The sequence below is a fragment of the Channa argus genome, chromosome 1 (assembly GCF_033026475.1).
Source record: "Channa argus isolate prfri chromosome 1, Channa argus male v1.0, whole genome shotgun sequence".
Taxonomy (NCBI): domain Eukaryota; kingdom Metazoa; phylum Chordata; class Actinopteri; order Anabantiformes; family Channidae; genus Channa; species Channa argus.
Window position 1 is genome coordinate 29,360,479 of NC_090197.1, and position 27,242 is coordinate 29,387,720.

A 27,242-nucleotide genomic window follows, 5' to 3' on the forward strand; every position below is an offset into this window, starting at 1 on the left:
GAGATGAAGACAAACACAGTTTTTGACTTCGTTTGGACAAAAGTGGACCTTTTGTTCATTTCACAAACACGAAACCAAACGAGAACTTAATGATTGATCCATGATGGAAAACAGATGTGGCTGAACGTGTGTGTGTGTGTGTGTGTGTGTGTGTGTGTGTGTGTGTGTGTGTAACAGGAAAGCCATGCCCTAATCTATTGGCCAACAGGTTGCTGCTGTCCTGGGTTTTTATACATAATGAAATTTAAAAAGAACTTTATCGAATATTTTAACTTTTTTTTCCCAAAAAATACTCACTGTCACTTTATTACACACTTTTTCAAACTACTAAATATCCCATACCATTGAGTTAAAATATGTTTTTAGAAGTTTTTGTAAAACGAATTCTCATTTACATAAACCTTTAATTCAGTTCTGTGTAGAACTGCTTCTTGCTTCACTCTGTATAAGCCTTTCACACTCGATTTGGACAGGTTGTCTAATTGTTCCTGCAGCTCCATTATATGTCCTGTGAAGTCTGGATTCCGGTTGGACCAGTTTTGTAAAGACAAAAGAATTTTCTTTCCTTAGTTTTATTTATGCATAGAAGGTGAGGCAGTCTAACAGGAAGTAAGACAGTCTGCAAAGTAGGACAAAGTCAAGTTAAAACCAGTCTCCTCTTGTAGATACACATGTCTGTAGCTTCTGTCTGTAGCTTCTGTCTATCTTTTCTATGGGGAACCAGGCTGGTTTGGACCGGACCTGTGCTTGGACCTTCAATTGACACCAGACACAGAGGTGATAAAATGAGATTGTGATTAAATAAGATTGTGATAAAATCAGACTGTACAAACAGTCAACAAACAGCAGAAAGTCACATAAAGACTGGGAAGAGTAAAGTGTACAGAAAGGTCCAGATAACAACAGTTGTGATGAAAGGTCAACCATCACCACTTAAAATGACTTAAGTTCAGACCAATATAGGACACTGATGGACAGGTATTGGGACAACACAGTGACTCACACAGTGTTCACAGGGAAGGTGGTCAGTCATTTGACACCACATTAGTCTCAGCTTGAGCCACATGGTGGATTTTAAATGATGCCAACAGAGGCGGGTTCGGGGTCCTGGGTCAGGTGGGACACAAGACGTGTGCTAACCAGCAGCAGAGAGACAGAGACGAGTGTCCAAGGTGATGAACATCAGACAGGAGTCAGAGGCAGGCAGGGGTCAAACAGGTGTCCGTCCACAGGGAAAGCTGGTAAACCAAAGGACAGCTTTGATGTAAAGGACTAGAGGAACTGGGACTGAGTTAATGAGGGGACAGGGGGAAAGGTTCAAACAAATCTGATTGTCAATGGGGAGGAGTAGGTGTTTGTGGCGATACTGAGCTGCTGATTTCAACACAATTAGGAGTGTGTGTGTGTGTGTGTGTGTGAGTGTGTGAGAGAGGGCGTTAGAGACACAGGCCATCAACAGAAAGCCTGCACACATTTAATCACCATTTAAACTGATGGAAGAGCTGCTGCATGTGGGACAATGAATGATGGACAGGTAGGACTCACACACTTAAAGGTAATTTCTCTCTTGGTCTGTGTGTGGATACAAAGGGACATTTCACCGACATAAACATAATCCCAGCTGAATACACGCCAGTGTGTTTCTTCATCTTCGACAAACGTGAAGAAACATGTGGGGGTCACAGTGGGGGCTTGAGCCGCACAGTGTTGCTCTCCTGCTGACTCCCACTGTGGTGTCATTACTTACCAGACGTATGTCAGGACTTGTGCTCGATTGGCGGTGATGCAGGAAGCAGCAGGGTGGAGATCGAACCTTCTCCATCACTCAATAAAAGGACCAGCTCCTCTTAAAAGACAAAGACGATCCACAAACAGTTCAGCAGTCCCACAGCAGCTGAAACAACCAAATGCAGGCCTGAGGCCGCAAGGTGTTAGGGTTCTTACCCAGAGTATTTTCAGGGAGATCCTATCCTGTCTGCATCGTTACACACAGCTATGTTCCACAGACAACTACTTCATTAGTAGACATTTGCTCCATAACTGCTCTTATTGTGGAGAGGAGCTGTAGACACCTTCCTATCCTCACACTGACAGAGCAGAAGTGGCAGTACTGCAGAGATCAACATTTGAACACTTTCTTTTGATTGGCAGGTTTTGTAACTTCTGGTTTAATGTAGTTTGATCCTGTCAAACAGCTGGATCTGTCCAAAGAGCAGAGGAAGTCATATGAACTCTCCTTCAATTTAACCTTACATCTTTGGTCAATGTGTCAAACGTCATTCCTAAGAAAAGTCGTCCTGTCTCACTCTGACCCGGTTCTCAGCTGATGCCGTCAAACACTGTCCAACTGTCTCTGTTTCCTCTAACTATCCCTCCGATGAAGCTTCGACCTAAATCCTCCAATATTTTGTAATGTTCATTTACTAAAAGAGCTGTGACACTGACCTTGAGTTCTTTTTTGAACTGGGTCACTGTGCTGAGCTAATGTTTCATCCCTTATGGCGAATGTGTTTTATAACACACCTGTCACTCAGAAGGAAGTGGGACACTGTCAATACGTCCATCAGTGCAGCATCTTTACTGTGTGCTGACATCATTAGGTCCTGAACATGTAAAAACTCTGCACTTCACAATGATTTATTCTAAATAAGAAAGGGGGACAAGTCTAAATAAGGTCTCCTGGATTGTTAGAGTAGTGGGACAGGGGAGTCACACACATTGACACACTAACAGATTTTCCGTGGTGTCTGATAGGTTTCTGCTGCTGTGACCAATAGGGGGCGTCCAGCGACCATTTCTCTTTGTCCTAAAGACACAAGACAGAAACGTCTAAGTTTCAGTCTGACACTGGACATATAACAACCTCTGTATGCTCCCAAAATGTCTCAGAAACTAAAGATCAGTTAAAAGACAAACACTAGGTCAAACACAAACTATATGTGTCAGTGCAAAAGCAGAGATGGACTTTTGACAGCTCATCAAAACTTGTATGAATGCTCCCGTTGTGCAGAAGGAGGAGAATGAAGTTGAAAACATTAATTTAAAGCATTTTTGGAAGAACAAAACTGAACAAAAATGTGAAAGATGAAACTGGATGAATTTAATCCGTTTATGACATAATGTACAGGACAGATTCATTTTTCAGCCCGACTTCAGGCAATCCATGAGCCAAATGAAAAACAATGAGACAGACAGAGATTTGATGTCACATCACTGAGGCTTTACACACACACACACACACACACATACACACACACGCACACACACACACCTGTTTATCACAGAGGAGGTCTCCTTTTCCTGCCTCTGTCACTAAAAACTGAACTTTGGCACAGAACTGTTTCAGAATAGTTTGTGTTGCTGAGTGAATGAACTACTGGACTAACTGTACCACCTACAGGCCACTAGGTCCTGGGGCTGATTCATGCCACATAGAAACTCTCCCAACGCTGAAACTCGATGAGAGTCGGTGATCAGGGAAAAGCAGCAGCAGAATCAAAGGCTCTGTGAGCCATGTGGAGTTAGACAAAGGGAATAAAGACTGACGTACAAGGAGCAAGAGATGAACCATAACTTCCTGTGAGGAGAATCTGTGTCTGCACCCACTCACGTTCTTGCTTCCTCAGGTTCCTGTATTTCTTCAGAACTTTGTGTTCCCTGGTATCCAGCCCCTAGATGCCCCTCAGACATTAGCACGTCACCTCTGTTCCTTTTGTTTAAAGTAGAATAGACCTTGTACGACGAAATTGAAAATTCATCCTAAATATTGCCTTGTCCATCCAATAACTTGGTCGTTCATAGACCACAGTGTCAGTGGTTCGATTCCTGTTCCCTTGTGGTTATGTGTGGAAGTGTCCTTGGGCAAGATGCTGAACCCTAAGTTGCTCCCAGTGAACACCGTGCATGGCAACTGCCATCAGTGTGCGAGTGTTTGTGTGTGAGAATGGGTGAATGAAAAGCAACTTTGGATAAAAGTGCTAAATAAGCAGAACATATACCAAACATTTAACCTGCAGGCTATCAATAAATAACAATGGCAAAACGAGCTGAGATCCACACAGACGTTTTGTATAATGGACGTGTTCATGCTCAGTTTGTGTTTGCAGTATTTAGTGCAATGATTGCATTTAGATAAAAACTTCTTCAGTTAAGCTTTGTGTGAATCGTTCACTGTTGTTGTTCTCGCTCTGACAGTTTGATTCACAGTCACATGTTTTCAACAAGAAATTATAGTGAAAATAAAGGGGGGGGGGGTGGACTTTTCCTGTCCAAGCTGATCCAGGGACTTTTCCACAGAGACAAGGGGTTTGGCTGCGTGGGTGGAAGTGGGTCATTTCCGAGGATTGTTTTAGAGTTTTGGTGTGTGTGTGGATGTTGCAACTGTCCCTCATAAGTTTCAGAATGAAGAAGAGTTTCGATATTCCTAACTGTCCATAAATGGACATTATTTAGCTCTGTAGCTGCTCTAAGTGAACTGAACAAAAACTCTCCTGCAGAGAGTTTTTGGCTTCAGAGAGGAAAAAGTAGATTTTGGATAATAAAACTCCAAAAAAGCAAAATTCCAAATCGGGGGGCTCAAACTAAGTCCCAGCCTTATTACCCCACGTAGGAGGCTGGATGTTCCACAGGACAATGTCAGCATTAGCTCATATGATTGGGCTTTAGAGGGTTTGGTTTGTTCAGGACAACACTGAAGACAGTGTGGGACAGCATGGGACTGACTGGGCCTCACATCCAAACACTGAACTTGAACAGAGAACAAACCAGATGTAAACGTAGTGGAGCAAAAAGCTCCAAGGTGTTTTGTTGTTGTCAGTATATGAGTTTGTCTGCAGTCCTGATCAGACACATAGTGTTAACAGGTACATGAATACACACAAACCCGTCCTCTAACCTGAAGGACCACAGGAGTCGACTACCAGATGTTTGTTCCGTGTGCTCGTCTCCTGCGGACTTCTGGATATCCTGCAGCCTGCAGTGTGTCAATGCTGGTCCTCAGAGTAAACCATTTTTTGCACACTCATTCCCTGACCTCTGTTCACTGTGATAATTACAGAGTGACAGAAAGTCTAAGCTCTGGATTTTCAAACAAAGGAAGAAAAGTCAGCAACAAGGTGGTGAATTTCTCTCAGTGTCGTCACAAAGTCAGTTTGTGCTGTGAGTGTACGTCCTCTTTAATGTGTAGGAAAAACACAAGACGGGGCCGGACGATTAAGGACAACCTCAGCGTCCTTAGAGACACACAGAATTACACCCGGTCAAATGAAGGGGGTCATTTCTGCGGTAAGTTGGTGGGTGTCACTGGTCTCTGCCGGAATAGGATGAAGACAGAGGAGGAGACACATGAGGAAGAGCAGCTGCTGTGTTGTTATCTCCTTTACTCTTCATGACTGAGTTTTGTCTTGTCTTTTTGACAAATTTAAAACTTGCAAATTGGTGCCTGTAACTTGGTGCCAATGAAAAAAACAATTTATTTTGAGTCAAAATGTGGAGACAGACCACGAAAAACTAGGTCCAACAGAGGAATCCTGATGTCAGCAGTCACAGGTCCCCAGTTTATGTCCAGGCTGACACACAGAGACAGAGAAAAGATAAGAAATAAAATGTATGAGAGGAATAAACATCTCAAAAGATAAACAATAAATAATAACGGTAACAACAACAATAATCATCATAACAAAGACATCTCTACTTTGAACATTTGTGAAAAACTGGCCAGATTTTCCCTCCACCCCACATGGAGACAGAGAGAAGGCTGAGGAAACTAGGGGGTGTGTCCTCCTCCTCCCTCCTCCCTCCCAGCTATTTAAAAGCAGCAGCTGGCAAGCCCCCCCTCAGAGCAGACATGGCGGCAGTGGGAGAACTGGTGCTGGTGCTGGGCTTACTGGTGAGCGCACACTGTGAGGTGAGGGCGCGGGACCCCGAGTTGGAGGAGGAGGGGGAGGCACGAGGAGGAGGGGGAGGAGGAGCGGTAATCCTTCCACACCTCACAAGGCTTCACCCAGGGACGACTCAGACCCCCCCACTGGGAGAGACAGGAAACTACCCAGCTCGAACTGGGTGAGTCTAGATTCAGAGTAAAACAGATAAAAAGTTGAAAAATCTCTCTGATGAAACATTTACTGAGTCTGATGAAGTCAACTTGGGCTTTAATACACAGTGAGACATGTTTGATCATGAATCAAGAACTTGAGTTACTTGAGTATTTCCTGTTTATGCTACTATACTCCATTCTGTAAAGTGCCTTGAGATTACTTTGTTGGGAATTGGTGCTATATATATATATAAAGTTAAGAATTGAATTAGATATAATTGACATTATATCCTGCTGCATCACTGCACTTCTGAGGCATGTTTCACTTTTTACTGTCCAACATTTATCAGTCAGCTAAGACCATAAATTGTGTTTAGTCTGCAGATTGTTTTCCAACAAGGAGACATTTCTTCTGTAAACTTGTTAAACTTCCAGGAGTCAATGGTTAGATCCGAGTCTGGGCTGTGTTTGTCCTTCTTCTGTCTCCCCCCTTTCATCTAGTGGCCCTTTAAAGGTTGAGAAGCACTGGACTAAACAACGTAGTTAAAGTTGATGAACCCAGCTTCATGATGAGCAGCAGAAACAGTAAAATGCTGCTGAAGTATCAGTGACTGAGGATTAATGATCAGAAAGTCAGGAGAAACTTTAGTACAGGACCAATACATTTACTTCTTATACGTTAAGTACGTGTTTCCAGTGATGGATGAAGTACTCACATAGTTTCAGTATCAATACAGATACTGTGAACATTTGGACAGTTTGTCTTTGTGTTGAATGACCAGTTCACACCATGGTGGGACTGAGCTAAAGCTGTAAAACATTGTTCACACAAGCTCAAAACTGGATTAAACCTGAGACAATCCTGTAGGATGATCAGAGTCTGGATTAGAGGAATCGCACAAAGAACCTCAGGGTAACGTATAGGAAACTAAAGGCCTCTCCTGCATGACTTCAACTTGGCTGCTTTTTCTAGTTTTAGGAGGTTTTCGGTCAAATTGATGCAGAAACAGAGGAACCACTGAAGGGTTCACAAACTATCAAACAGCTGGTCCACAAGGATTTTCAGCCTCACGTGACGACTGACACAGTGATGACAGCAAGTGAAAATTAACAATATTTTTATGAATGAAGAAAGTAGTTCATGCTTCTGTCAGTCAGAGCTGAAATTTACAGATCTATGACATCAGAAACCATACTTAAACTGCAGTGGTAGTGATGGTGATGGTTTCCCCTCTGGGCCCTGCTTTAGCACCGATGTCTGGAAAGACTTCCAGGTCGACTGAGGATCAGGGAACAGTCAGTCAATTTATTTAGGAGGTTTGTGTGTGTGTCTGTGTGTTTTTGTTTTAACAAGATCCAGTCAGTTTCCTGACAGTTTCCTGCTAATTTTATTTTGCAGGAGTTGTGCGTCCATAAAACACTTTCTTTTTCGTCATTGTAGATGTTTTCCAAAAACTGTCAATGGCCTCAGGTTGAAGCTGAACCGTGTAAGTTGTACAGACACAGTTCATCAGTGAGGTTCTGGTTCTGGTCTGTACTGTTCCAACATTTGCTTACTTGATCTAGGGACAGGTTTTAAAACCTGTTGGGAACAGACCAGATGTGTTTCTTCATGTCACCCTCTGACACACACAGACTAAATACAAGGATTAAATGTCTCGGGTGACTGTTTTTTTTTGGTGCCCGCCGTCGTTGTTTTCACGCACTTTCTTACATTAAGCTGCAGGATCCTTCCTCAGATTCCTCGATAAAAACAATCCCTGAGGGCTTTTTTAACAAACCCCCCCCCCCGGACACACACACACACACTTTAAACACTGCTTTCATGACACAATGCGCAAATGGAGCTCTGCTGTAATCAAGAGCAGTTTTTCCAGGGCTTTTCTTTTTTATCTTTGGTTGCTTAAGGTTTTATTGGGTGGTGGTGGTGGGGGTGGTGGTGGTGGAGGTAGATGGGGGCAAACATGCTGCAGGGTTCAGAGGTCAACAGGTACTTAAGCGGTGATGAAGTGGAGGTGGAAAAGTCTACAGTTTGGCTACAAGATGTGAGGATTTGAGTCTTTGCAAGAATTTAAAGGAGCTCATTATGACTTTAGATAATCTGCAGTCCATGCTCCTATTTTGAAACATACACCTAGTCTTCCTGTGTCTGTCAGGCAGGAATGTCTGTTCTTCTGTCTCTTCATCGGCTTCTTAAATGGTCTTCCTGAAAGCAGCGACGTCCTGTGAAAGTAAAAGTTCCCTGTAGGTCTGACTGGCACATGCAGGACCTGCAGGACTTCTGAGGACCCCACATCTCTGTTTGACAGGGGACGCAGCTCAGGGAGCAGAGATATGCCCAGACAGACAAAAGATAGCGTGAGCATGGGGGCATCATTTACAGCTTGTTCAGCTGCAGTCAGGAGACAGACAAAAGGACAATCCAAAGACGGTGAGACTGGAAACACAGCTGTCCATCAGATAAAGGTTTGAGCTGTGGATTCATGTAGTGTCCAAGACTAGAAAAGGTCCTTGCTGACTTTCATTTTCCTGCAAACTTCAAAACCTCCAGGTAAATGGCTTAGTGGACATCAGGGACAGACTTCAGACTCCTGGACCACACTTGTATGTATCAGATAATATCTGAAGGGACTGTTGGAAAGTAGAACTAGGGAGGCACAAACACAAAAACACTGAGAGAAGCACCAGGAAGAGACGAAGAACACTGATAGAATCATGCAAGCATGCATAAGTGGTGTCAAAAGACCGAGACAGACAAGACAAAAGAAAAGAGAGAGAGACAAAATGATGAGAAGTAATCTAATAGCAGTGAGAAGCAAATCCATGGTAAAGAGTTAAAACCAGCACAAAAATGAAAAATGAGGACAGAGATGTGACAGAGCTGTGAAGACAGAGACAAAGACCAGAAGGAGACACAGAACAAGAAAAGACTTATGCAAAAAGATGTCAGAGAGAAATCAAAATGAGGACAGAGAGGTGGGAAATGATGACTGAGAGATACAGTATAAAAGTTGTATTAAAGTGTCCTCTTGTTCAAAACTGTCTCATGTCCTCTTTTGAGAAACAGAAAGTAAGTGTAAAGACTGACAGGATTTGATCAGAACAGAAAAACTACCTTGTGCTTCTTTATTTGGTTTGAGGTTGCTTGGCTCTTGTCCTTCTTCTGTTTACCTTAAACAGGTTCCAGCAATCCTTACAAATCCTTGTTAAAGTCGTTCAAGCCTCTAAACAACATCTCTGAGACCCAACACAAACATACCGTCATTTAGTGTAACTTTTTCCATCAACACGTTTCATTTCACCATAAAAGTCTTTAGAACATTTCATCACTGAACATGAGGTGATAGACAAGGAGTCCCAAAGGAACTCAATGTCCTAAATTAGCTGCCGACGAGGTGAAGATGCATCACACGAAGCAGAGAAGAAGAACGGTGTGATCTGACGTTTGTGTGCATTTGTTTTCCGTGTGTATTGATGGGTTAACTGTGTGTGTGACGGCAGCTCAGACTGGAGGCTCTGAGTCTTTGTTGATGGCCCTCAGCTCTCCACAGGAAATGACACCACAGAAAGTGTCTCACTCACAAAATATGGATGCCTGAACATCCAACTTTCCTCACACCATCTCTGAACACCTCAGCCTTGTCAGGAAAACCAGCAGTGGATGTGTGGAGAAGGATCTGACCCGGTCATGAGGAATGTGATGATCTCGTCCATCCAGTGGGTCCAGAAAACATTGAAGTGATTGTGAAATCTGAAAGTGTAGCTGAGTTGCTGATGGCAGAGAGTCAGAGTCAACGGACGGGAAGTCCAGCATCAACATCAGTAAACACACACACGGGTCAAAATCACACAGGGTCGGCTCCACAACAGATTAGACAGGAGACGAGAGCAAACGGGACACAGGCAGCTCAAAATAAACGTCCTCCTGACGTCCACTGGTTTTAACCTGCCAACAAAAACAGATAAAGATCACAGACGCACAAAGGCAAACCTACGGTCTTTGTCCCCAGACATCAGCTGTGGAGGAACAAATAATAAAACCATTTGGATGTTCTCATATCAAATTTAACTCATTAATAATGTTTTAACTGCAAATGTCCTGTGATGACGTAACATCAATAAATGTGGAGACAACAGGCCCTGTCCTCATGGACATGCATCTCTTTGTGGAAGTTTTTCCTTCTTTTAACACAGTTTTGTGTCTTTATGCTCATTTTGTGGCAGTTTAACTTTGGTCTGTGTCTTTGGCACAGTTCTGCATTACTGTTTAGTGTCTTTAAAAAAAAAGATGTTCTCCATCTGTCTGTGGCTGCTCAGTCTCTTTGTGGTTGTTTTGACAGTTTCTCTCAAAATGGAGCCACATGAGAACTGCAGAATTGGAGACACACAACAAGACAAGAACACAAAGTCATAGTTCAACTTCAGTTGTGGAGCATTTGAAGTACTCAAAAACTTATACTTAAGTAAAAGTACAAATATTTAATCTAGTATAGTATGATAGTATAAGTACTCTGACATTTCTACTTAAGTAAAAGTAAGTACTGTTAGTACATGATTTATATTTTGCCTAAAGTAGTTTATTAAAAGTAAAAAAGTCTCCCTGTACCTTTTTTGTGGACCAGTGCTACTTTATGTTTTGAGGGTATTAACTATTTAATGATGGTTGAAGTTGTTTTATGATCTGAAGCTTTTGTCACTTTTCTTTGAACGCAGTATCTGCACTGAGCATTAGTTCATGTGACAGAAATAGGGTTAAATTATGATATGTTTAAAGTAACGTGTAATGGAACTTCGATTAGAAACTTAGCCGAGTAAAAGTTAAATTAGTCAATCTTCTTTAGCACAAATATGTGAAAATTGTACTTAAGTACTGTAAGAAAGTAGTTGTACTTTGTTATTTTCCACCACTGGTTCTCACCAGTTGCACAGTTGCCACAGAAACGATTAGCTTTTTGTTGATGCCCGTTCAAACTGTACCTTTGTCCCTGTGATGAACAGTCACATGGTCCAAAGCTGTAGCAGAGTTTCCTGCTTGGACGTTGGACGTGTGGATACATGAATGCTACAGCAGCTGGTCTAGACAGCGTCTATGGGTTTGTAAAGGGTGGTGTGCTGCTGGTCAGTGGCACCAAGTCTGACCCCAAACAACAAACTGCACTTCTCATCCATCTTCATGAAACGCAGCATTTACACATACACCCTAACTCTGGATGTGTGTCTGTTGTGCAGGAACTTGTGTGCGTTTGTGCAGAAACACACTGTGACCGCGGCTGTGGCGTGTGGAACAGAGAAGTACATCATCAAATCTCAGAGCCCCTGTCCAAGTGGACTCCCTAACTGTCAGCTGGTCATGTAAGTACACATTACTTCCACTGTGCTTTAGTGATGTTTTACTACACATCAGTAACACTTCTGTACACTAAAGTTCACACCAGCAACATTTGCTGGTGTGCATATCAGCATAAAGGAGATGGAAATCAATTGTCCACCGGTGACTAAAAACAGGACAATGAGCCACGGATGGTTACTGGTTTACTTTTACATTTATTCATTTAGCAGATGCTTTTATCCAAAGCGACTTACAAGTGAAGTAGATGTTTAAAAGTCTTAAAGAAAAGCACGACCTGGATAATGTGACATATGGCTGACACTCACATCGGGTTCTGTACACACTTCTGTAGAGTCGACGTTAATTTAGATCCTTGTCGAGTTTTTCCAGCTGCGGCCTATGAGTTTTTACTTCACCGGGTGTTTGTGTGAGCCGCTCATTCACCTCAGAGGCTAACAACTCTGTGTGTGTGTGTGTGTGTGTGTGTGTGTGTGTGTGTGTGTGTGTGTGTGTGTGTGTGTGTGTGTGTGTGTGTGTGTGTGTGTGTGTGTGTGTGTGTGTGTGTGTGTGTGTACGTGTGCATGCGCACAGGTACAAGCTGTCCACCCGGCTGGTCTACACCCAAAAAGAGAAGGTCGTCACAAAGCTGCACTGGGCCTGCTGTCAGGGACACGGAGGACACAACTGTGAGGACACAGGTAGGTGAAGAGAGACATCAGAAATGACCCAGGATTCCTGATGTCCCACAATACAAATATTTCAAAGTGAAACACAGGTGTGGACTTCACAGTGCAATGTGTAGGAACAAGTGCCAGTATTCACATCAGGTAAAAACATAATGCAGTAAAACACTAAACTCTAACTGGGACAAAGTAGTAAAAAGTATTTAAATCCACTCTGTCCGCACACGTCCTGCTGCCTCCAGTTGAAGCTGAAGATGCTGGAATCTTCAGCTGATTAAGGGAAAGCAGAAGACAAAGCCAACGTAATGACTGAAACTGGTGAGGAAGGCTGAGTTCATTCTGCCGCTTCTGTCTCCTTGGACAATGATTTTTTTTAACACTTTTTAGTGGTCAAAGAGACAAAATCTTCTCAGGGAAGCTGCTGTCTGTTAATCTAAAGGTCAAACCTGTCCTCATCTAACTCCCCTGTGGTCGTCAGGTGGAAATTTCAGAGCTGCCCCTCTGATTGGTCCACCTGCTCACACCTGCTTAAAAAGTTACCTACTTAAGGTGCGGCTGTAGCTCAGTTGGTAAGACAGTTGACTATGGAATACAGAGTCAGTGGTTCAATCCCTGCTCCTGGCTACATGTCAAAGTGTCCTTGTGCAAGACACTGAACCCCAAGTTGCTCCTGGTGGGTCAGGCATGGCATGGCAGCCACCACCATCAGTGTGTGTGAATGGGTGAATAAGAATCAACATTGTAAAGTGCTTTGGATAAAAGTGCTATATAAGCGACTATTTACCATTTACTTAAATAAACCTTTTAACTTAATAATTTTTGTGTCATGTTCACTCAAATTTCTGCATTCATCCATGTAAAATGGACCAACTAAATGAACTGTTCTACTCCTTCCACTTAACAGAAAACAAGTAGAGACCGTGTGTTACTGGAGCTGCTGTTCCTGGCACAGAGACATAAAAGACATTTTCGAGATGAGAATAGTTTGCTTGAAGAGATTCTACTATTACATTTTCTTATAGTCTCCAATTCTAGTAGACTGATAGAGAACACCAGCTCAAAACTCTTTGTGAAATTTGATGAGCAAGAGAGGGTTTTGTATTTGTGCCTGGTGGAGGGAACGTGTGTGGAAAAACTTATTGGAACAAAAGAGCAAAAATATAATAAATAAAACTGAAGTTCATCAGTCCAATCAGTGATGAGTGTGTGCATGGATGAGTGAGACATAACAAAAAAGATTACATAATAAACTAAAAACACATAAACTAGAGTTGCACCAGAGATCAAGTTGGCAACCCCCGTCTCTGGGGATTCATAGGAGGTAGGACACCAGGTCCAGGTGACTTCAACCACTTCCAGCTACCTGCAAGTAAAACGGAGATCAACTCGACAGGGCAGAGGGCCAACACAACAGCTCTGTCACAAATTCTACTTTTACAATGTTATAGTTTCTCAGTTTTTCAGTTGAAAGTGTTAGAAAGGTGATAATTCTACTCTCTGTTTATCACTAAGGCAACAGTGGGTGGTATTTTGAAATATGGCAAGAAACCTTTAAAATTAAAATTCATGTCAGAAGTAGTGTATTAGATTGGAATAAATTGCAAGTGGTCATAATGTTTGGCCTGATCAGTGTTTGCAGACAAGCTGTTCAAGAAGCTGCCAAGTACAAAACTGAAGTGTTTGGATAGGAATGTGTGGAGAAAAGCAGAGTGTTCATCATCTAGATAACAGGTGTCTGAATACTTTTTGAATGTTAGAAAACCTTCACATCCAGATCACAAAAACTGACGTTTTGCACCTTTGAGTCTTGAACCATTAGGAGACACATGTCGTTTCTGTCCTTTGAAGGTCCATTTGAATGTTCAGAGCAGTATGTGAAAGGCTCTAACCTGCTCTGTGTAAGCTCCACACTCTGTGCACTCAGCTTCCCTGTGCTTCCAGCTGTCTAAAGTTTGACGTGTGTCTCTCACAGTCCCCGACCCCCAGTTGGATTCTGGGAGCTCTGGTCTGAGAGAAGGTCGTGGACCAGAGAGTGAGGAGCTCCGTGCTCCAGGTATGATGACACCACCCTAAACATGAAGAGATGTCTCTGTTATCATCCACACCCTCCACTCCTTCCCCTGTCAACAGAATTTTGTCCTCATGAGCTTCATGCTGGCGAGTTGTTAAACAGATTTAAACATAGCTTGTGCTGTGCTTCGTCATTGTAGTACTCTTAGTTACGTGCAGTGTACATGATGAAATATCTGCCCTGTGACTGGCACAGAGGACTCGGACAATCAAAACAGTTCAAGTTTTTGGGAACATTCAAGCTAAAATAGACTTTTGGCCTTTAGAGGCGCAATTTAACAAAGAAAGACAAACAAAGAAGGCAGTAACACACACACACACACCCCTCTAAACACGGTACAGTCTGCTCCCACCACACCTCTGATTGAAACAACTTCCTGTGAGCTGAGGTCAATGTAATAAAATCAGGTTTTTGTAAAGTGCAGTCCCAGAGAGGCGGAGTGGACACAATAACAGGAACAACGCGGACGAGTCATCAGCCACTGCTACACAAAGCTGAACTTTTCCTCAGAACACAGATTAAATCTGTAGTACACTGTAGGTGTTTTTGATTGTGTCCACCTCCTGTACGCAGACATGACTCGGTCCTCCAGTCTGCACTCCCTGGACTGACCTGTCCATTGCCCCAGGCCTTCGTTCTTAGTCGTCTTCTCTTCTCCATCTACTCTACGTCTCTGGCTTCTATCATCCTCTCGCACAGGTTTTCCTTTCAATGACACACACTGCTTTTCCTCACTCCATTATCTCTGTCTTTCTGTCTCACTGGCCCCACCACTGTGGAACATGCTGCCTAACCGCACATTCAGCTTCCTTTGTACTGCAAACAGCATTTATCGTCCTCCCTATCAGCATTGACTGATGAGATACAGTACTTCCTGCTGCCTTGGACATAACTTATACTTACTTTGTATTAAAGTATCTCACAAATGCTTGAATGCAGACATGAAAGAAGAGTCAAACTATTGACGGTGGAGGACTTTCCGGACTCTTTGTCTGGGGGGGATCAGGAAACGTCACAGGAGCTGGAATATTTCAGTGTGAACGAAAGTTATGAGAAGTTATGATGCTGCCACATGCTTAAACAGTACTGACATAAAGCAGATGAAACAGTTACTGATGTTTATAGATCATCACCCCCCTTAATGTGCATGTTATAATTTCCTCCCCCGTGTGCATTTCAGAAGTCCACATGCAGCAGCAGAGAGCAGACCCCAACCGGGAACAGAACGATTACGATGCCAGCTACACAACACAGCAACACAACACCACACACACCACCTCCCATCCGGATCACACCCAAAACCTCAATCACACATGGCTCCACAATGCAAACGGACATCACCATGGACATCACCACCAGGAGCACCGGCAGCCGGACCAGCACAACCCAGGTGAGTTTTATCGAACCGGCAAATGGAGCACGATGAAGCTCTAGCTTTAATGTCTTTCTTCTTAACTGCTGATCAGAAGCCAACTTTAGGGTAAGCCATGAACCTCATGAATCTTTAATCTCTCTAATATGGGTTTATTTTCAGAAACTGCACGTTTATTCATGTCCATAAAATCTAGTTCACAACCTGGAAACAGTTTATTGAAGGCAGCACTGTTGTGACTGTGCTGCTCTGACATAGACGGACTCCATCAGAACGTTGCACGTGATCGGTGGTATTATGAGAGAAGCCTACAGCACAGACACACACTGACCGAGTTTACACACAGACACACACTTCCTTCACAGGACATCCTCTGTCTTCTGTCTCCCATACGTTGCGTGTGTTATAATTGTACTGCTGACAGTATATTTTTATATCATCTCATGAGTCACAGAGCAGCATGCTCCTCACATCACACACTTCCTCCGTACGCAGTGTGTTTGGGGACCGGTCTCGCTCAGTTTCCCACAGTGCTCTGTTCTGTGACCTTTGACCCCACTGACCACCCAGCATTACCTCACCCTTAAAGGATCAGTCTGATGTTTGATCCTGTTATGTGAAACAGCTGCGACTGTTCTGAAGACAATCTTGACCATCTCCTCCGTCTCATGGCTTGTGAAAGTGTCTTCTTACATTTTGAAATGGGACATTTACAAGAAGACGTTACAAAACTACAGCTGGGTCGCAGACTTTGTTTTGTCCAAATAGGAAGCGGACTCAGTAAATCACACTGCCAGCTGATGGGTGTGCTTGAGGTGACTCACAACTTCCTGTCACAGCATGGCCTCACTATACTGTGTCCTTTTTCCTTTCTGTACCCCTCAGCATGTGGGAAAGGAGAATTAGTTTTGTTGTGATGAAAGAGGCTGAGATTAGTGTGTTTGTGTCTTTCTGGACTCTGTCTCTGGACATTGTGACAGCAGGTGACCTGAGGGAGTTTCTCACTTTCCTAAGACTCCTCATTCTTTGACCCTTAAACTGAACCTGAAACCAACAAAAACCCTAAAACCAAATCTCACCCTCTAATGTTGTAAAACGATCCCTCACTTTCTACAAAATGAGGAACAACATCTAATAAATGTCCTCACTTTGCACATGCTTCACAAAAATGTCCTTCAGTTTTAAATGATTTTAAAACATATATATATATATATATATATATATATATATATATATATATATATATATATATATATATATATATATACACACACACATATATACATATGCATACATATACATACACATATGCATACATATACACACATATATTCATACATATACACATATATGTGCTTTTATATATTTTTCCACACTCTAATCAGTTAATTAACTCAACACCTGTAAAGGCCTTTAAATGGTCTCTCAGTCTAGTTCTGTAGGCTACACAATCATGGGGAAGACTGCTGATTTGACAGTTGTCCAAAAGAAGACCATTGACACCTTGCACAAGGAGGGCAAGACACAAAAGGTCATTGCAAAAGAGGCTGGCTGTTCACAGAGCTCTGTGTCCAAGCACATTAATAGAGAAGCGAAGGGAAGGAAAAGATGTGGTAGAAAAAAGTGTACAAGCAATAGGGATAACTGAACCCTGGAGAGAATTGTGAAACGAAACCCATTCAACAATGTGGGGGAGATTCACAAAGAGTGGACAGCAGCTGGAGTCAGTGCTTCAAGAACCACTACGCACAAACGTATGCAAGACATGGGTTTCAGCTGTCCCATTCTTTGTGTCAAGCCACTCTTGAACAACAGACAGCGTCAGAAGGTTCTCACCTGGGCTAAAGACAAAAAGGACTGGACTGCTGCTGAGTGGTCCAAAGTTATGTTCTCTGATGGAAGTCAATTTCGCATTTCCTTTAGAAATCAGGGTCCCAGAGTCTGGAGTAAGAGAGGAGAGGCACATAATCCATGTTGCTTGAGGTCCAGTGTAAAGTTTCCACAGTCAGTGATGGTTTGGGTGCCACGTCATCTGGTGGTGTTGCTCTACTGTGTTTTCTGAGGTCCAAGGTCAACACAGCTGTATACCAAGATGTTTTGGAGCAGCTCATGCTTCCTGCTGCTGACCAACTTTATGGAGATGCAGATTTCATTTTCCAACAGGACTTGGCACCTGCACACAGTGCCAAATCTACCAGTACTTGGTTTAAGGATCATGGTATCCCTGTTCTTAATTGGCCAGCAAACTCACCTGACCTTAACCCCATAGAAAAATCTATGGTGCATTGTGAAGAGGAAGATGCCATATGCCAGACCCAGAATGCAGAAGAGCTGAAGGCCACTATCAGAGCAACCTGGGCTCTCATAACACCTGAGCGGTGCCACAGACTGATCGACTCCATGCTACGCCGCATTGCTGCAGTAATTCAGGCAAAAGGAGCCCCAACTAAGTATTGAGTGCTGTACATGCTGATACTTTTCATGTTCATACTTTTCAGTTGGCCAAGATTTCTAAAAATCTTTTCTTTGAATTGGTCTTAAGTAATATTCTAATTTTCTGAGATACTGAATTTGGGGTTTTAGTTATAAAGTTATTTAATTGTCAGTTATAATCATCAAATTAAAAGAAATAAACACTTGAAATATATCAGTCTGTGTGGAATGAATGTATACATTATACAAGTTTCACTTCTTGAATTGAATTAGTGAAATACATCAACTTTGTGAAGATATTCTAATTATTTGACCAGCACCTGTATATAACTAAAATAATAATGTTATTTTAAAATAATAATAATTGAATCATTTTCCACAAACCTTCCTAACCTATCCTCACTTCCAAAAAAGTCTTAATTTCTAATTTCTGAAAATACTTTAACAATCTCTGCACTCTCAAAATGTCTTCACTTCATCAAACCGTTCCAAGAAATGTTCTAATTTTGCCAAAATGTCTTCACGTTGAGAAAAATGTCACCACTTTACAATAATGTTACAAAATTTCTTTTCTGTCAGCAACAAAAACATTTTAACTTTTCAATAAAATGTATTTCACAAAACCTCCTGACGTTTCAAAACTGTCTTCATTTTCTAGGAAAACACTTATAAATAAAAACAACTTCTTCCAAAAATCATAATGTTTTTAAAAAAACAAACTCGCAAAAAGTATTGAATCAACTGCAAGTTTATTTATAAATTCAGAAACCAAAAAGAAGTCCAGCTGGAGGACTGGCAGTGTCCTGCAGTTTATTTGTCCTGGCTTTACTCTGTCATCTCTGCTGAACCAACAGAAACAAATCTCTTTTCTCCTGTTGTCCGTATCATTTCTAACCCCGAAGCCTCAACAGCAGTGTTTTCAAAGGCAGCTTGTAGGACCGGAGTTGTTCCCGTCTCCCTGGTTGGTTCTTCAGACGCAGGGGTTGTGCTGTGTTCACGTCTGTGTCTGTGTGGGTGTGTGAAATCTACTAGTAACTCCAAACATTCACGTTTCCCACAGGATGAGTTGCATAACTTCTGTGATATTTTCAACAGTAACACTTCATGCTACAAAGTTAACAATACTGTGAAAGAGTACTTGTGTGATTTGACACTTCAGTTTCCTGTGTTCATTAAAATCCGACTACTTTTCCAAGCGGGAACCAGATTTTTATAAACGAGCAGCAGATTACTTATATTTATTTTTGTACTTTATTTAACACAAAGTATCAACATGTAAGTGAAATCTTACCTTTGTCCTTTGCAGTTGATGTGGCCGCTGATGTCCTCCCATACTCAGACACCCCTTCTGCCCTCCCCGTCCCCCACATGATGGCTCTGGTCATGTCGCAGCTGCAGCCAGTCCTGCAGGCCTTCAATCGCTCACTGGAGCACCTGAGCCAGCAGGTGGGTAACCTGGCCCATGAGGTTGCCCAGCTGAAGAGCAGCCAGCAGGGGCCGGAGATGCAGGCAGGGCCCCCAGAGCTCGACAATGCAGCAGAGGAACGGTTGGATGTCAGACTGGGTGAAGTGTTTGATGACATTAGAATGGTGCAGAGAGAGGTGGAGAGCCAGAGGATGGACTGGGAGAACAAGCTGCACTCCCAGCATGCAATGCTGCACTACAACCTCACCAGCTTCAAGACTGACATCGACATTAAGCTGAAACGCCACCAGAAGATGCTGCAGGTCAGTGGATGACAGGGATGAATCACTTAACTGATTATTAACTGACTTCTGAGGAATTCATCATTTGTGTTAAACTACAAAGTCTGGTCCAATTTATTTATTATCTTATTATCTTCTGAACTGTGTGTCGGATCGCAGGCCAGCCTGCAGGCTATGAATGCTACATTGTCAGAGCTGAAGCTGGACCAGGAACAGAGCCTGGTGGATCCCTTGGAGGGTCACCTCCCTCCTCCTTCTCTGCCTGCCTCCCAGCCACTGCAGTCCTCAGACACTTCAGGGCTATGGGAGGCCATCAAACTCCTGGACAACATGGTGGTCAACAACACGGTAAAGGTGAGTCTTTTACAAACACACATTACCCATCATCCTGTTCACAGTTTTTCATCATCAGGTCTCTGCAGGTCGTGTAAAATCCTGGTAAAAAGACAGGTCCAGTTTTTTTTAAGGCAGTCAGCCAAAACATCGTCTGACCCTCACATAGACACAAAGACTTTGGTTGAAGTCCTCTCACATGTCTTGTATAAGACGTGAGACAAGTTTGTGTGTTTAAAGACACTAAAGAAACTAAACTACCATGTCAAAAATGTTTCATCACACCTGTTGTGCAGGTGACTGGGCTGATGGAGGACGTGGAGGTGACCTCGGGCAATATCCAGCAGCTGAAGTTGGAGGTGGTTAAGCTGGATGCGAAGATTGTACAGACGGCCCGGACAAGTATGATTCATTTCATGGAAACAGGGCTGGAACTGGAGGATGCCAAGGCTAAGGTGCTGCGGCGCGTGAAAGACCTAGAGGGGAACATGTCTCTGCAGTGTCAGCGGCTGCGGGAGATGGATAGTGATGTGGACAAACTGTTCAAATGTTTTTACAACAAGAACTTGTCTGGAGGATGCAGCTGCCAGGCACTGAACGCCGCTGTGGTCCGACTGGAGCAGGCCGTTGTCAACGTTACGGAGCTGGCGCAAGAGAACAGACTGGCCCTGGAAGAAAGCAGCGATGGAGGGGACAAGCTGTGGGACAGCACCAGTGACTGGGCGAGGACAGTGCAGGCGCTGCAACACGGCCTCCAGCAGGTAAGACACATGAGACAGTTCTCTACTAAAAAGAAACAGACCCATTTATTTCAGTGTATTTGTTGTCAGTAAGTTAATTGCAGGACAACTTCAACTGGAGTATTTTTACACAGTGGTACTGCTTATTTAAAATAAATCATCTATGTAATTTTAAATAAGAGTACTGCGTTTACTTTCTGTTGAGAAGTGTTGTCAAATAAGTTTTCTCTGAACGTGAAGGACGAAATAAAGGGAACAGCACTGGACAGAGGACAATGCAGTTGAGATCAGACAGAAAGATTATTGCTTTATATATTTCCAACATTTTCACTAAAACATGTGAAACGGAGGGTCGACATTTTTGACAGTTTCATTAAAACCTCAGAAAAATTAATTTCTTATTGAACCTTTATAAATGTTTTCAAAGCGGAAACCCCATAAATACACTGACCTACATTAACTGCACATGGGTTCTTAATAAAGTGTTTGGTGAGTGTTTGTGACTGAGCAGTACAAATACTGCACTCATTTTGTACCTTTTTGAGGCATAGAGGAGTAATCTGATTACCTACGTGCTGCATGTGTACTTGGATTGTGAAGTGTAAAACAAGACTCATTAGAGACCAGCTAAGGATTAATCTGCCGTAGGAAAAGTCCCCAACATAAGCACAATGACAAAATACAGACCACCACCATTGACTTTGTCCTTCCCTGCAGGTGAAAGAGTCTCTGGCCTCTGAGCAGAGCAGGACCAGAACTCTGGACCATAACGTGAACCAGCTCAGGGGCTCGGTGATGTCAAGTCTGGCCGACGTCACCAACCTGAAGGAGACGGACAGACGCTTGGTGCAGGGAATGGAACACCTGTCGACCTCATTTCATTCACTGCTGCAAGACGGCATTCGGCACAGCGACGTGCTGGAGTTGCTGCTGGGAGAGGAGGTTCTGGAGTTCCTGGAGTGGCCCGTCCAAGAGCAGGAGGCCCACTCCATCCCGGCCCTGAAGGAGAAGCTTAGAAAACAGGGTGTGAGCATCGAGTTGCTGCTGGAAAACAGACCAGGTACAGAACTGCAGGGGCTTCAGACCATGTGGGGTCTGATGGTCTCTCCCCTTGTTAGAGTCCTGATCCAGTTACCATCATTCCTGGGTTTTAGGTTTCAGACTGAGATCTATAACTGATGATTGTTGAGGCTGGAAATGGCTTTTGTACAAATCTAAAGACATTTCTATTTGTTTAAGATTTACTATTTAAAGTACAACTTTTAGTGTTACCATTTAAAGCTACTCAATACCTACTGCTACTACTGCTACTACTAGGCAAATCGTGTACTATTTAGGAAGTAAATATAATGCTATCAGGGTTTTTTCAGTATCTGAAACTTCAAGTTTTTTGTGTTTATTTAATAAAAGTGGAAAAATAAAATCAGTGCAGTGACAATAACAATAATAATTTATTTTTACTAAAGCAATTTAAGTTTGAATGGACTTGTATCCACAGATTATTTCTACTTTTGTGAGGATTAGAATACTTCATGGGAAATAATAAACTAAGTCAGACTGAGAAAAAACCTAGAGCCGCTGTTCTGTGGAGAATTTTGCAGTTTAGCAGACAAACACTGGCTCCATCTAAACTGAAATTTCTACACTAACAGGAAACCAGTTCAACCAATCAAGCAGCAGCTTTGTAATGACACCAACTACATGTAAAGAAATTAACAATTTTTTTGAAGATTTTCTTTTTTGTTTTTTCCTTTTTCTGAAAGGGAGGGCATCCATCTGTTGTAGTTGTGTAAGTAGTTACACAAGGATAGTTTCAGGATCTGAAAATGTCCTTAGAAAGGTGGGGGTCACTACACAGTCTACAACTGTGTTTACTACTTTATTCAGAACTGTAATAGTATCAGTGAACAGTGTTAAAATCAATAAAAGACAGTAAAATACAACAGCTGTAATTGTGACATGTCATCATAGGAGAAGCTGGAACAAATACTGAATGTTTATAGTCTTAATATCATAGTTTGTTAAGGGGGTGGAGCAATGCATCGACTTAATCCTATACATAATACGTCAATTTACTTATCATCGTCACAAGCAGGCCTCCAAATGAATGGAGTCCTGTTTGCCCAGGGACAGTAAAAATTGCACCTAGGACACAAAGCTTCAGTATCTGGGACAATTTTGGGCAAATAAAGAAAATAAGCTCATGGTGTGCGTATTTACTTCATAACTACAGCATGAAGAAATAATTTTCTGTTCTGACATCATTGGATATGAATTCTTTTAGACACCACCGAGATTTAAGAAAATAAACTTGTGACGTAGCTTCTTTTTCTCTGAGTCTGAGCGAGGAGGGAGCTCAGCCAAGCGTCCCTGTCTGCAGCGGACTTTCCACAGTTTACATCAGGCTCAAAGAATGTAGGATCATTTTATTTTTCACAATTGTTCTGCAACAAATTATACAGAGTTTTGGTCTGCTCAACCTGTTGGTGGGAAGAAGCATCAATGTAAATCGTCCGTACACCCAAACACCCACGTTTCTATACGATTTCCTAAAATCATAGACTGACAGGTGCAGCCCTAGTTAGTTTTAAATTGTTTGTTAAATCCTTTTTTTTTTTTTTTTTTTTAACTTCTTACAAATGCTAAATGTTAACATGACGTGTCAAAGTCCATTGGCTCAGTGCTTTTGTGCACTTAGGTAAATCTGAACCTCCATCAGCTGACTGAAGCAAAGAGTAGTAACTCAGTTCCAAGGGTCAGTAGTTACCTTTCTGAGCTTATGTGTCCACATGGGAGACGTCAACTGGTTACTTGGACATGTCTCATGCGCTGGTTTTGCTGGAACTGGCAAAGTGACGTGACAGAATGAGACAAGTTTGTTTAGGACACAAAGTTATCAAATCCTCCTGACACATGGTCAGTTCCACTTATTTTCCACTTCTCTTGACAGGAGGAAGAGAGGAGGTGCCATCTGCAGACCAGCCGTCCTCCTCCTCCCCCCAATTGCTCCCCAGTGACATGAGAAGGAGCAGTGGTGCAGGTCTAGCCAGGGAGCGGCAGCTACTCCTCCACCCTGAGCACAAAGGAGATGGCAGCGACCTGTGGAACCTGGAGAAACAGGTGGAGGAGCTGAAGCTCAAGCTGCTTCGGCTTGAGGGGAAACCCTGCCTGTGTTCCAACACATCCACTGAGAGGGAGCTGCAGGCGGAGGTGATGTCGCTGAAGAGAGGGTTGGAGGTGCATCTAGGAGTCTTCAAGAACATCTTCAGGAACACAGATGTGCTGGCTGGGTCAGATGCCACGCTGGACCTGTATAAACTGTGGGAGCTGCTGAAGAGCAAAGGCGGGAAGAAAGAGAAGAGAGGAGGAGGAGGGCAGGACGAAAGAAGAGAAAACCATCGAAGCAGGAGGGATTCATCCGGTAAACAGCGCAGTCAGAGGCTGTTTTTTTTAAACATCTATTGGTGTTAACTAGATCCAGGTGCAAAGGTGCACATTAAGTACAAAGAATTTAATACTAATACACACAAACGAGTACAGAGAGACTAAAAAAGGTTAAAAATACCATAAGACAAAACCCTCATTGATACAAACATATGATTACATAGTTTCAAAACAACTGCAGTTATAGGGACACAAATTGAATCAGTTCACTTTAACTTTATTTAAATACCCCAAATTCACAATAAAAATCATCTCAAGGCACTTTGTGTAGAGAAAAGAACAAATTACCTTTGTGAAAGGGGAGAGAGAAAAGAAAAGAGCAACAAAAAGCAAAACATTGGGCAGGTTGGTAGGACCAGTAGCTGCACACTGGAAAACACACAGCTCCAAAGCCGGGGACACCTGCAGAAAGGGACAGAGAGACGGAGACAGAGAAGGAGAAAGACAACTAAAGGAGTAAAAAATACAGATTTAATGTCATATAGTGGTGACAAATGAAGTGTAAATCCTGATTGAAAGTCGTCAAACTAATTATTCCAGTACAGGTGGTCACATAATTGCATTGCAACTACTTTTTCAAGGATATTATAAATAAAGGGGAGATTAGATATTGGTCTGTAATTGGCTAAAACACCTGGGTCAAGACAGGGTTTTTTTAAGTAGTGGTTTAATTACAGCTACCTTATAGGCCTGTGGTACTTAGCGTGTTTCTAAAGATAGATTGATGATATCTAATACGAACATATCCTTTAAGCATAAAGCGTCCTTGAGCTGTCTAGTTGGAATAGGGTTTAGCAGACAGGTTGTTAGTTTAGATGAGGTAATAATTGAAGTTAGCTCTGTGAGATCTATGGGTAAAAAGCAGTGTTTGAGGTATGGGGGCCTTATTGATGATTCTAGCACTGTTGTATATGAAGATCTATCTGTAATATTTGTGGGAAGGATCTGGTGAATTCTTTCTCTACATAGCCACAATTTTATTCATAAAGAAAGTCATGAAGTCATTGCTGCTCAGAGTTAAGGGAAAACTAGGTTCAACAGAAGTATGGCTCTGGCTACAGTGCTGAAGAGAAACTGGGGGTTGTTCTTGTTTTCCTTTATTAATGATGAGTAATATGCTGTTCTGGCATCACAGAGCTTTTTTGTACATTTTTAAACTGTTTTTCTAAGCTTAATATTACATTAGATTCTTCAAAATTGGTAAAAGGCCACTTCCTTACCAAGTTAATTTGCAAGTTTATACCATGGAGATCACCTCTTCTGGTTTACTGCCTCCTTTTTCAGAGGGGCAACAGTATCTCGTATTTTACTAAGTGAGGCTGCAGAATTGTCAACAAGATAATCAACTTGTACAGGAGTAAAGCACATTGTTAAACACAGACAATACCACATGTTCATCGTCCTCCTTGTCTCTTCAGGTGTACCCTCTCTCCTGTCCGGCCAATTGGAAAACTCTGTGCTGTTTGTAGCTGGGTCTCCTCTGAGCATCTCAAAAAGCACAGTCCTGTTTAAAGCATCTGTTAAGACTGATCAGTTTCAGCCTGACACCGGCACGTTCACAGCTTCAGTGGACGGGATCTACCTCTTTATCATCACCTTGGACCTAAGGCCTGGCCCTGTCCATGTGGTCCTGAGGAAAGGTGATGCTCTGGTGTCTCTGCACCGACAGAAGGTGATAGAGGCGGGGCCTGTCACAGATGTGGGCCTCCTGCTGCTGCGGGAGGGCGAAAAGGTGAGGCTGGAACTTAATGGGGGAGTGTGGGTGGAGTCAGGGGACAATCTTTTCACTGGGCTTCTGCTTCACCGGACCACCTGATGACATCCTAACTTGCTCCAAAAACTCAAAACATCCCCTCACTTTGAATTTGAGGAATAAAACTCCAATCTGCTGCCAGACTAGAAGAGATACAGGAATTACAGAAAAAAAAAGTCTAGATGTCCTCAGCCCATCTGAAGCATCTATAATGGTCTAGAGGATATTTCAAAGACTGGCACTAGCTAAAATAAATCTCAGTCTTCAGGTCAACCTGCTGCAGCTGCTGCTCTGCTTCAGGAACCCTCAGAGACTCAGTGGATCCACTGAAGTCAGTTTCTTATCAGATCAAACATTCAGCAGCACTGCAGTCGATGCTGCATTTTCTGGTTTCGGCTTCACTAATGAACACGAATCCTATGGAGAACTTGTCGGTTAAACTGTCTTTGTAGCTGGTGTCTGCTCAGACAAAGGTTTTTGGTGAGGGAAGATGCTCCACTGGGTGTTTCTGTAGAACACTGATATGAATCATTTCATGAAAGTTATTCTTTCATTCAGAGCAGATCAATAATCAATACCTAAAGCTGATAAACTTCCACATATTTAGAGCAAAACCTCGACTGATTTACTCCACATATACAGTAGTTTTAAAAAAAATTGACGGCATCTGAGATTCATAAGTAAAAGGATGAATGTGTCAGACTGAGCGGAATCAAAGTGGGTCTGTAAAAACAACTTTACATATCTACATGAAGAAAATATTTTTTTGTAAAAAAATTTTTTTTCCCCCATATGTTTAATATTTGTAAAGTGCCTATATAGTAATACTATAAAAACCCACAGAACAGTATATATTTATGTAAAGGTTTTAAAAATAAAGTATTAGAAAAACTTTGTATGATGTTACTCTGCAGCCACACAACAACACAGATAAATTACCTTCCGTTTTATATTCAGGAGTTTGATCACTAAACTTTGTTATTGTTTAGGATGGACACTGATGATACATTACTCAATAATCTGAAAAGTATTTGTCACATTGAGTAGTTATGTTTGAAACGTCAAATTTAAATAGAGTGCTTAAGTGATAAAATGCTAATCACAGACTACGTGGAAGTAATAGTGGAACAGCCGAAACTAGGAAATATTTACCATGTTTACACACTGCCATTGACGGACTATTTCAGCTCTGAATAATTTAATTACCCTCTGATCAAATAGGAAAGGTCATGGGGTGATCAAACTCTGAAACCTTTGATGGTTGTGGTCAAATACACTTAGATTCACATGCTCTCTTTATTAACATTTTAATGATGAGGCAGTGTTCCCATTCCCTGGGGTTT

At 42.3% G+C, this 27,242-nt stretch overlaps 1 protein-coding gene across 2 annotated transcripts; it reads left to right on the plus strand.

Moving 5' to 3' along the window:
- The first annotated feature begins 5,734 nt into the window (after window positions 1-5,734).
- Window positions 5,735-26,793, plus strand: mmrn2a (multimerin 2a). Of its 2 annotated transcripts, XM_067480368.1 has the most exons (11): window positions 5,735-6,060; window positions 11,264-11,386; window positions 11,955-12,061; window positions 14,019-14,099; window positions 15,298-15,507; window positions 19,229-19,650; window positions 19,789-19,983; window positions 20,259-20,723; window positions 21,420-21,762; window positions 23,653-24,123; window positions 25,565-26,793. In XM_067480368.1, the coding sequence occupies exons 1-11, from the start codon at window positions 5,738-5,740 to the stop codon at window positions 25,960-25,962; spliced, it is 3,138 nt and encodes a 1,045-aa protein (XP_067336469.1). In that variant the 5' UTR covers window positions 5,735-5,737; the 3' UTR covers window positions 25,963-26,793. The 2 variants fall into 2 exon arrangements, with proteins under 2 accessions (XP_067336469.1, XP_067336476.1); XM_067480375.1 differs by lacking the exon at window positions 14,019-14,099.
- The last annotated feature ends 449 nt before the right edge of the window (window positions 26,794-27,242 follow it).